The 12,011-nt window shown below is 39.6% G+C and overlaps 1 protein-coding gene across 1 annotated transcript in view; it reads right to left on the minus strand.

Annotated features, from left to right (window-relative positions):
• Nucleotides 1-1,478: 1,478 nt before the first annotated feature.
• Nucleotides 1,479-12,011, minus strand: part of flvcr1 (FLVCR choline and heme transporter 1) — a 10,820-nt gene continuing 287 nt past the window's right edge. Inside the window, exons 2-10 of the mRNA XM_062437761.1 lie at nucleotides 11,957-12,011; nucleotides 11,189-11,329; nucleotides 9,178-9,245; nucleotides 7,105-7,208; nucleotides 6,063-6,170; nucleotides 3,988-4,093; nucleotides 3,417-3,528; nucleotides 3,261-3,325; nucleotides 1,479-1,577 (exon numbers count right to left, since the gene is read on the minus strand). Of these exons, the coding sequence (XP_062293745.1) occupies nucleotides 1,479-1,577; nucleotides 3,261-3,325; nucleotides 3,417-3,528; nucleotides 3,988-4,093; nucleotides 6,063-6,170; nucleotides 7,105-7,208; nucleotides 9,178-9,245; nucleotides 11,189-11,329; nucleotides 11,957-12,011 (858 nt within the window). The remainder of the gene's footprint in view (nucleotides 1,578-3,260; nucleotides 3,326-3,416; nucleotides 3,529-3,987; nucleotides 4,094-6,062; nucleotides 6,171-7,104; nucleotides 7,209-9,177; nucleotides 9,246-11,188; nucleotides 11,330-11,956) is intronic.

Raw genomic sequence — 12,011 nt, forward strand, 5'->3', positions numbered from 1 at the left:
ATATAATTTAAAATTCAACATTTCAGACTTTCTCAGGGATGGACTTATTTCCTTCATGGTCTCTAGTTTTTTCACATGTTCTACTCTAACTACATGAACCAGTAGGCATATCCTTGATGTCAGTTACGTCAAGGCTTCTTCTGAAGTGGCTAATGTTCACATTTGATGACAGCCGCAAAGAAGCTGCTCTAAATGGTGGTGTCCACTTTCCCAAATGTAACCCTAACACTTCCTCTATTTGTCCCTTTGTAGTGAAGCAAAGAGCGAAAAAAGCTCATGAATCCCAAAGCTGGCTATAATACTTCTGAGCTATTTGACTCATTTGTCATGAATGGTATGACGTGTAGTTAGTCTGGGTTAGCTAAACTGTGTTTGCTTTGTCGTTTAGGTGAGCCATGGTAGATTTTAACTGCAGCCCAGCTAATAAAGAGCACATTCATGTGTAAAGCTGGGCAAAAATTCAGATTAGTGTGGATAATTTTAGACAATGTCAGATGAGAAAGCTGCAATGTCTGTTTTTTTGCATTTCGCCTTGACTTGGATTTAAGGTCCATCCATTATTACACAGAGACAAACACTTAAACAAGCTTTATGAAAATGTTTGCTGCTTGTCTGTTTATATGCATGCAGCATTGTAGAAAATAAACATGATTTATGTCGACTCTCCTTAATCCCGAGCAGCTTCAAAACAGATGAACAGGCGTGACTCTTACATTGAAAGTTCTTCTTGGATTAGCAACATAAGCACTGTTGTATGCAAAGAAATAAGCAATATTAACAACATTTACAGTGTGTTTTACAACTAATATACCAGAGCATGTAAGATTAATTCAAGTAAACTCAGGAAACGTTGGCCCTGTGCAGTGGGCATTGGCCGCAGTACAAAACCGAACCGAACTGTCCTCTGGTTCTTCCTCCCAGACACCAACGAATGAAAATCTTCACCTGCTCCTGTGAGCTACTCATCTGAAACTTGTTTTACCATCCTGTTTTCCTTCTAAACCACATTTACATACAGTAACCAAACTAGGAGCGCCATGCTTCACCTACAACACAAATAAGGTGCAGCGGAGCGTCTTTGCTTGCATACTTTCACCAATCCCAAAACGACCTGTCCTGGATAAAACATGAAAGTTCTGTAAACCGAAAGGCAACACTTCCTCTGTGCAAGTGTTTGGAAGCACAAACTGCAGAGGAGAGACGAAGGAGTCAAACAGCTTGGTTGGAGCATTTTGACTCCCTCTGTGCCATGTTGGTCACCCGCTCGCCCTGAATCCACTGTAAATTGTGACTGTGCTTGATTAAACCTGGCCCACGGCCAGAGCCTCCAGCTTTCCTATTACTGAAGAGATTATGCTTGGCAATAAAAAAAATCAAGTGTACCTTCAGGTACTTCACATATAAAGTGGTGCCAACATGTATCCCGGGGCGGCAGGGAGACCTTTTTAGTAGTCCTGTAATCCATTGTCTTGGCAGGGTTACAATGAGGTTTCATGGGAGAAACTGACGGAGGATTCCATCTGGACTCCGTTGGTCTTCTTCTCTGAAGGGCAGTCCCTGGGACACTCGGTGAGGAGCTGAGTGAAAGAAAGGGAGATTTGAACGAGTCAAGAACTCTTTATACGTCAGAAGAGTAATAGATGAAGTGGAGTGCTAATTAGTGAAGCAGGAAATATGAATTAGACATTGTCATTTCAAACTGGAAGGTTGGTTGGGAGATGTGTTGTGTGAAGCTAGCAACACCAACCACTGTTTTGTTTAGGTTTTTACCTGTAACTACCTCACCTCCACTGGGACAACTGAATATAATTATATGCATCAGTAAATACAAGACAAATTGTTTACCTCAGACCGTGATTGTTTGCTTTTCTTTAAAATGTATTTAAATTATATTTTTATATTGACAAATATTATCAAGTGATGAGCCAACAGAGAGTCATCATTATACTGTTTTGGTTCCTTTCACATTCGCTTTATCAACTTAAAAAGGTGATAATGTATCAGTGTTGTTGTAGAAGCCAAAATGTATATTTGCCTGTGTTTATTTACTTGTTTAGACTGCATGCTTTGTGTCACTTGCATTGATTGACAAGAGTGTGGTTTCATCTTATTTATGTTATGTTCTTATGTTGACCGTCATCGTCACGTATTATCATATCACATCAGGTATTGTTCAATATTTATAGTTACCTGTCAGTATTTTTTTGTTTTTTCATTAAATAAACATGTTTAACTTCATCTGGACTTCAGCATTTGTGTGGACGAGTCACAGAAACGAGCTTACTAAGTCTCTGAGCAGCTGCTACAGTTGTGTTCTAAGCTTATTTTTGCTGTGGCCAAAAAAAAAGATATTATGGGATTAAATATGTGGGTATATAATTTTTATGTGATTTTAGTATCTTTTAAACCCAGGTGAAAACTGGTGCTCCTTTCAGTCCATTCATCTCAGTGACTACCACAGGCACTTTCTTTATATTGCCACCAGATGGCGCCAAAGTAAAGCTACATTTAAACCCTGCACATAGCATTTTTAAAGGTAGGTAGTTTATAGGTTCACAATTTTAAAATGTGTCTTAAACAGCAGTGAGGTGTCAAACATCCCCTTCAAAAATGTTTTCAAGTGATGGAGGACGGAGTGTGTCCACACAGTGAATTAGTGCCATAACAGGAGGAATGATTACAGCAAGAAAAAACATTTGCCCCCCCCCCCCCCCCCCCGAAGGGCACTTCACCAGTGACTCAGCAGGATGGTGGGAAGGTGGAATAAAGACTGATTGAAGAGCACAGAGACAGAAAGAGATTTAATGGCCTGGCTTGTCTGAAGGGCGCTTTTAAGGGCACCTTCAGAAATCATTAGAGATAATTTTCTCATGGTGAGGTTGATGCAAGAGGAGAAAGGATTTTATAGCTGTTTCCATTTAGAAGACAGTTTGTCCGGAAGCGACGCCAGAACAGACACAAAAAAAGAGACTTAACATCCAAACCGAGGTTCAAGAATCTGTCTGAAACAGACAGCAAAAGATGCACCGTCAGACATAATGTCGTCTCTAAAGGGCAATTCACAGGGAAGCAAATGACATGAGAGGAAGAGATTAAAAAAGGAAAAGAAGAAAAGGAAGAGCAATGCAGGGGAAAAGAGGGATTTTGGGTGCATTTGGTAATTTAAAAAAAAGGACAAAGTTGTTAAATGAAACATATATATGTTTCTGTTTATATATATATATACTGTAAACTCCTGGGTGAGTTTTTTGTGTACTTACTGCTTGGTGGTTTGTGTTTGCTCCCATGTTGACGTTGTGTCTTTTCAGATCTGACTTAATTAAGGCTGAAACATACAACGAGGAAACATCATATTTCTGATAATTCATTTAACACTTAAAATGACACACACTCATGCACACACACACACTACCTACCAGTTAGCAGTATTCCCAAGAAGATCCAAACACAGAGGAAGACGTTTCCTACCAGTGGATTGTAGTATGTGGTCAGTTTGCCCTGAATCAGAGTGAAAATTATCCCGAACATCTGCACACACACACACGCACATGCACACACACACACACACACACACACACACACACACACACACACACACACACACACACACACACACACACAGTTTAAGTGATAGCTTATAGTGATAGAAATCAGTTTAAAAACATAGACAGACACCAGTAGTACAGTTACAGAAGGAACGATAGAAAAAACACTAATTTACAAACTGAGGGGCTGCATAAAGGGCCAGTATAAGATAAATAAGGAGTTTTAACTAGAAATCATGCAAATATATTCCAGTAAAGACACAGAATATAAATATAGAGCTGGAAATGTGCATGATATGTGTCCTTTAAGAAATCATCATATAGGACAAAACCAGCTAACCACGTAACTTAAGTGCATGTACACACATTGATGTGAGATGCAGTATTTAAAAAATGAATGTGATAATGATATATAAACGTGAGAGTATAAACTTTATAATACCTGAGCGAAAGCATTGAGGAGCCCAGACGACGTTCCTTCAGACTCTGGATAGGTGATCTCCACTCCAAACTCAAATCCAAGAGGCAGGTAACCCGTCATGAAGAACCTGCAACACGGACGTCACAGTTTAGAGGTCCAAAAAGTTCAGCTTTCTGCCTCAAGTTTCAAGTTTCAAGTTTCAGTTTATAAACGTTTGACAGGGCAGGGTTAGGGTTACGTGTTATCTTAACATCACACTACTGTCCTTGTAAGAGAATTAAAATATCATCAATATATTAAATACAATGTAAAACAATGCTGTGTTTTGAAGAGGTAGGAAGGAACATGTAGTTTAGTAAAAGTACACTCTGTACTCTGAGGGCTGAGAACTGTATGTTTTTGCTGCAAACATCTTAGAGCCTGTTTCATACCTAGAGTCGGTGTGTTTGAACCTACAACAATGAGAGAGGAAGATACAGCCCACACCCGCTGAATTCACTGTTTATTTTTGAAAGCTGCGTCGACAAGTTGAGAGGATAAACTGCAGGGCAGTGGCAGCCTTAGATGTCATATGGTTGAAGACACAGAGGCCAGTTTAACAAACCCTGATGGTGAACACTGAGCTAAGTGCTGGATAGTGAGATGTTTTCTGTTGAGTGCATGAGTGTTATGGTCAGGTTAAATGTTTTAGTGTTTTAACCCACCTTCTCAAATCCCACAGATACAAACTTCCTTGTATAAACTCACACAGATTTAATACAAGAATAAACTTACTGTGTCTCAAATCTCAAACTTCTGTGCTTACACTTAATATTTTAAGTATGGAAAAATGCAGCACTATAGGGGCTGATTTACTAAAGGTACGTTTGCCTTACTGAATTTGCAATATGGGATGCTTTTTACCCAAGTGTGCAAAATACAGGGAGGAGAAAATATATATATGTCCATATGTCCGTTTTTCTGGTAATTTTTTTTGCTATAACTCAATATGTTTGTTAACCTCTTCCAATAGAACCTCCAATTCAATGGGATCAGGTTTCATAGCAGCGGTTGCAGCTTTCTGCTCATCCAAACTCTCCATTAAGCCCTCATTTAAATACTGCTGACTGCACCCTGTTGCACCTTGATCTTAGTAAATCAGCCCCTATGAGTACCTGGATGGTGCACTCAAAACACTCAAAAAGTTGAGTGTGGAACTATGGACGCTTCTCGAGGGACCACTTTTCAAACAGGACGTTGTAGCTCAATGAACATCGCCACATTATACAAATGTAAATTATACATGTGTTTTTTACAACAAGCTCCACTATAATATTGTCAGATTTAAGCCATCAGTAGGTTTACTGGGTTAATTTAACAGTCTGTAATGATTTGGTACTGCGAACAATAACCAAAATGCTGCCTCTAGTTTGCTAACTGTATAATCATAATTTCCGGTAATTGTGCAATGGCCGTGTTTGATTTGAGCAACACTAACCTCCGTAAAATCTGCACACTACACAAGTAAGTACACAGTGTACTAACAGAAGTGTGTGATCTGAGACACAGCATGTGTCTATCGTGGCTGAGAGTAATTTCCTAATACACATAAACAGTGAGGTTGGGAACACATTATGAACATCCTGCAGCTGTGGGTCTTTATGGGACCTTTGACATAATAATAGTTTATAAGGTGCTGTGTGATGTAACCGACCCCTCCCCTCCTTTCTAGACTCTGGTTTTAAGGTCAAACTCTGATAAGAGAGGACGCACAGTACGAAGTAGCAATCATAAAAGAGAAGCAGCGAGCTCAAACCTTGATTTTTAGTCTTACATGTTTAGATTTCTTAAAGCATTACATAAAGCTGCTCTGACAAAAATCCTGCAGTTATTCAAATGGTAAATGTGGCAATTACAAAACTAGCTTCCACTTGATTTTGTGTTTGAAGGTGCACTTTTAAATTTACTTTAAAAAAACAGCCCTTTTTATTATTTAATTACAAGTTTTAAGTGTAAAAAGAGTAAATAATATACAGCACTTGTACAGTAGCCTATATACTATAAAACAAATGTTCTCTAATGCCATAGAATAATTGAGTGGATCAGGTGAGTCGTACCCCAGCACTCCAGCGGTGAAGAAGACCAGGTAGATGTCGAGGTTCAGAGTGCAGCTGAAGAGCACCATGCCCAGAAAGGACAGGATGTACACGATCAGAGTGGTCATCCTGTAAAACAGCAGCACAAACATTAACATTTACTTTATTGTATTTTAGTTAACAATAAGAGATTATAGACATATATTTTTATTACTTTTTGTTATAATCCTTTGAAGGGAAAATATGATTCTTAGAGGAACACTGGAGAAAGAAACACTGATTAAAGCTTTGAAGTAGAACCTGATCTGATCAAACTCGACCAGTTTGGGCAAAGTTGAGACTTAATTTCTTTCAGCTCCCTTCAGATGGATTATCTCAGGTTACATTTGAGTTAATCTGCCTTCCAGTTGATCAGATGTACTGTTTAAAACAACTTTGACATAAGAGGGATTTAAAATGAGTCTTTCTTATCTTGGCAACAACAGCATATGTGACGTGTATACCTCTGTAAAATTTTCATTTTGCATTCGATTAGATAAATGCTGCAGTGGTTTCGTGATTATTAACAATAGCCACAAGTAACAGATTAATCTTTTATGCGTTAGCGCCTATGGACTGTGAACAAAAATATTTGACTGAACAAGATGTTTTCTAGAAATCACATTTGAAAGAGCAGAGCACTTGTATTTAGGGCTGCAGCTCTTCGTCTGTCCATCATATTCTCAAATAATCGATTAAATGTTTGGTCTATAAAATAGTGGAAAATGGTGAAAAAATGAAAAATCACTGTTTTCCAAAGATACAACTTTACTTAGTAAAAAACGCACACATTCGTTTGGTCTGAGATGCTGGTGCTATAGTGTGACACCCAGTGGCAGATGTTGTGTACTGCAACTTTAAGAGTTCGCTAAATTGTAAAAGGAAATTGTAAGTGTGCCCATTTTTGACAGTGATTTAACATTAACAGGTGTGCTAAGTGTTTGTGTGTGTGTGTGTGTGTGTGTGTGTGTGTGTGTGTGTGTGTGTGTGTGTGTGTGTGTGTGTGTGTGTGTGTGTTACCTACTTATAGGTCTTTGTGTGGTCCAGCCACAGGCCACAGAGGATGGAGCCGACCATCCCAGCGACAACCAGGGTCAAACCAATTCTCCCAGCGTTTAAGTCCTGGTTCTGAGGGGAAGAGAGGAGAGGAGAGGATACAGGATAAGAAAGTAACGCTTTAGTGGGAATAAAGAAGCTGACTTAATGAGTTTTTTGCACCCTTTCAACTCAACAAATCTCAGCTGAAAGACATATTTTACTTACAGGTGGACCATAAAAACAGTCACATGTTCTGTAAGTGTGTGTAATATGGGCGGTAGGATCAGGAATTTACAGCTTTTCTGGTGAGAGAGGGCTGCAAAGTCATCTGACAGTTCAGCTGAGAGACAAAGAGTTTTATAAGTTCATGCAAGGGGTGAGCATCTCTGTGTGTGTGTGTGTGTGTGTGTGTGTTGCGTATGTGTGTGTGTGTTTGTGAACTGTGTTATGGTGGGCAGCAGGCATGCGTGAAAGCAGCTAATGAACTCAGAGCCACAGACAATAAACTCATGTCTCATCAAAGCCATCAGAAGTTCCTCTGTTCCTTTTCTCTCAATAACCCTCTCTCTCTCTCTCTCTCTCTCTCTCTCTCTCTCTCTCTCTCTCTCTCTCTCTCTCTCTCTCTCTCTCTCTATCTCTCTCTATCTCCCTCCATCCATCCGCCCTCCAGCTTCCAACCACCTGTTTTCAAACCTAAACAGATGCTCCAGATAAGAAATTTAAGTTTGGCTGAGGTTGAAATGGTCCAGTGATAGAAACAGGTTTTTCCCATTATGCTGATGACCTTTACAAACATGACAATTAGTGAGGGTCTAAACAAAGCTCAGCAGTTAACTGAGAGCTGTCTCACCGCACAACACAACACAACACAACACCATATACACAATATTACAGCTGATTCACCCAAATTCTCCAGATGCTTTTCATGCTCACAAACAAAGACGAGCTACAGTAATACTTCCACCAACACACAGAGATTTGTTAGGCTTTCTCACAGAGAAGAATGTAATGTGTAAAGACAATAAACAATTAAGGAAGGATGACAAAAAGCAACCGCCAACCTCACAAAACGACAAACTCACTCATGATACAGTAGCAAAAAGAGAAATGGCATCGTGTGTGTAACTATGTGTGTATTTATGCTTAAAAGTTGCATGGTAATCGGCCTGTTACAATAATTATCGACGTATCGTACAATAATGTAATTATTATTATCATCATTTCTATATATTACTTCACATTAGCAGCTACTGTAAGAGGCTATTCATGTTACATTGGCTAAGTGAGTAGTGTCCTCCATTCCTCACTGTGCAGATCCTGAGTGGAGACTGCAGAAGAATCAAGGTAAATAACTCTGTCCCCAACCATAATGGCAGTAATATATCCTATGACAATAATATCGTTTATCGTGATTATTACTGAGACAATACATCGTCCAACAAAAGCAGTTGTCATGACAGGTCTAAGTGGTAAAAGCAAATATGAGGAAAGAGCCACAACAGCATGCATATGGTTAGTATGTTACATGCTTGCAACTTGCACGTTTACATGCAGCATTTATTTCTTGAGAAATTACTTACACAATGAATCAACAATAAAAACAGTCGTCAATTAATTTTTCTATCAATCAAGTAACTGATTATCGTTACACACCTCTAGTGACATGCTAAGATTAGTATGGTGTCATTCTGGTATCCTGTCATGAGCTGAATTTTACAATCATCTTGCAAAGTAGTTGTCAAGACATTCAGTATTCTACCATCTTAATATTTAACTCCACTCCTGTTGTGGCTAAATAAACTAACTTTAGGACCATGCAATGCAGCTAAAAGAAAATAAACGGACCTTGTGTTATGAGTGTATTTTGTTATATGTTTGAAATCATCTTAATGGGAAGAACATGAGGAGGCAAGAGATGCTACAGGTACAAATATTAATCAATATATATAATCAATTCCAAAATAATCGCAATTACAAACCACAAGACGGATCATGAGATGTAACAGTTTGTTTTCACTCATTAACTCTTATTAATTTGCTCTCAGCTGTTTGTGTTTACCTCATAGTGGGCCGTGATCATCTGGCTCAGAAGTGTTGAGACAGAGTAGAAGGAGCCGGTCATTATACCTGCAGCCAGAAGAAGAAGAAGGAGAAGAAGAACAGTCTATAATGAATTATGGCAGTTCTGTTTTGTACACAAGCTAAATCCATTAAAGCTTTGGAATTCAATTTGGCCATTGTGAGTAAGTCGAGGTTAAGAAGAACTGTACAGCAGTGACAAACAGATCTTCAGTCTAGAAATGATCTATCTAAAGGTCAATTGTCACTGTTTTACAACAATGAGACATAAATAAAAGGGGAACTCCACTCAATAAAGCCTTTTGTGTCTCCAGATGGAGCTGCTTCAAGTGATGTCTCTTGAGTCTGCGTCAGTTGAGGCTGAAGACCAAAAAAATAAAAACAACCTGACTAGATGAGTTAGGAAAAAGTGAGGATAGCAGACCTCTGTAGCCCACTACTCATCTCTGCTGGAGGCTAACAGCTACAGGCTACATTAGCTGCTACCAACATAACACACAACAATCTCAGATGGAACTGTTGGCGGTCAAGTTGTGGCATTGTGGGTAATGTAGGCACCAAGTTCTGACAAGGAAAAACAATGTGTGGGATAAAAAAAGATGATATCTCTCGTTTTGCCGCATCAATTTTGCTCCTTTCTTCCTTTCTTAAAAAAAACCCACTATCCATCATGAGTCTGATAATGTAACGGGAGTAAAATGCTAAATTGGTGCAGTGCTCTTTTAATTTTCTGCACTGATTAGGAAGTACATTTGGTGGCTGGTGCCCAGCTGTGTCTCTCTATCTATTCTACCTTATCTCGACTGTCTGTAAGCAGTAACCTCCGGGGCTGAAAAATGAAGCCAACGCGGAGAGAGTTAAAAGCTGCAGTTCCTTGACTGGCCACTAGATGCAGGCTCCAAAAGTGAGTCAATCCCCGCAGACCACCATGTTAAAATTCCCAACTTTACAGCAGGAATAAACATGTTTACAGCCTGGTAAAACAGACAGTTTTGGTCTCTAAAGCTAATTTCCCCGATCATGACAATTTTATTAAGGCTTAAAGTTATGCATAATTAAGGGCGTGGCCACTTTGACTGACATGCGGATGCCGTCACAGGCATGTTGCCACCACAGTGACAGTGTTGGTTAGGTAATGCTACCATGGTGTAACCCCAGATTCATAGAGTATAGGTGTAGCCTTAGCTGTCACTATTTTATTCAAGTTCATGAAAGTTAATTGTAACATTTTGGTCATTTGTATTAAAAGATTTCTCAAAGGAGTCGGATGTTCAGTTTATTCTGGTAATGGTTTTAAGCCTGTTTTATCATAGCAAAAATTAGTATAAACATTACCATAGTTAACCATAGACTCTTAAAGCACTGTACTAACCAACCTAGCAGCTAGCATTAGGGTCCTCTGGTCACTTCATGGTCACTTCTGGCTCCAAAAATCAAAGATGGAAACAGCGAAAATGCAAATTTAAGGCTTCAAAATGGAAGTCCAGAAACCAATGGGTATCGTCACTGTGGCTACTTCCATTACTTTTATGCAGTCTATGGTCATTAGTCATGCAGGTCACATGGTTACGACATTAATAAAGGCCTTGTCTTCTTCACTGTCAGACTGTCAAATGCAGGAGAACACAAAAGTCCACCTCACAGTGTGACGAATCATTTATACAAAGAGAGTTGTGAAGTGTGCTTGTAGTTGCTCTGTTACATATTGAGGAGACAACACGTGCCAGGAGATGATCACACTAGCAACATGAGAGTATACAGAAGCACTTTGAGCCTCATGCAGCTTGCATGTTTTAAGCTTAAAGTGGCCCCTCTTCCAGGAGAAAACAAACAAATCTTTCTTGACAGGTTTAAAGGGTCGGAGGGTTTTGAAACACACAACCTGAGCCTTTAACTGTGAGGTGTGGTTTTCCAGAATGTGAAAAACATGTCTCATTTCTCATGGTGGTCACTGAAAGTCAACATAATGTTTAAGAAATGAAAAAGCTTACCGTAGCTGACGAGCAGTAGAACAAAGGCTTTATTCTTTACAAGGTTGACGATGGACTTCTTGTAGGAGTAATCCTCAGGAGGAGAGTCTGGTAGGACTGCCTGGGCCTGACTAGGAGGGAGGGGAGGCCGGTCCTTAATGACTGTAAAACACACATAAACAAACATGAGGTTTGTGGAAGAGGTGGACGGGGGATTAGTGCACTATGTCTCTTATTTGACAGAAAGGTAGAGACTTTAGAAATCAGAAAATTAGAGAACACTGATGTGATCAACGAGACTTCAGATTGTCTACAGGGCTTAGGAAGGCTCCCACGTAGTTGTTTTTTCTGCAATACACATAATTAAGATGCATACTTTAACATTAGCCTTAAGGCCTAAACATAATCCTAATCCCAAACGTAAATCTTGACATTAAGGTGGCTCATTAAATATATAAGTGCAGAAAAAAAGTTCCTATTTTGGTTACATTTCCATCCTTTTGGGACATCTGGTCACACACACACACACACACAAACACACACACACACACACACACACACACACACACGGACACACACACACACATACACACACACACACACAGTCCTCTGTTCAAATTTACAGAGCTAAAGCCTGCAGTCACCTCACATGGCTTTAAGGTAGCCATGTGGAAGGCATGCAGGCAACTGGAACAGATGGCAGCACACAGTAAACGCATGCTACTTCCCAGGACATGGGGCAGTGTGTGTGTGTTTGTGTGTGTGTGTGTGTGTGTGTGTGTAGAGTACCCAGTAATGTGAGAATGAAGAGGCCGGTGGAAACAGCAGCGGTGCCGTAGACAAT

This window comes from Scomber scombrus, chromosome 17, assembly GCF_963691925.1.
Source record: "Scomber scombrus chromosome 17, fScoSco1.1, whole genome shotgun sequence".
In the NCBI taxonomy this organism is placed as follows: domain Eukaryota; kingdom Metazoa; phylum Chordata; class Actinopteri; order Scombriformes; family Scombridae; genus Scomber; species Scomber scombrus.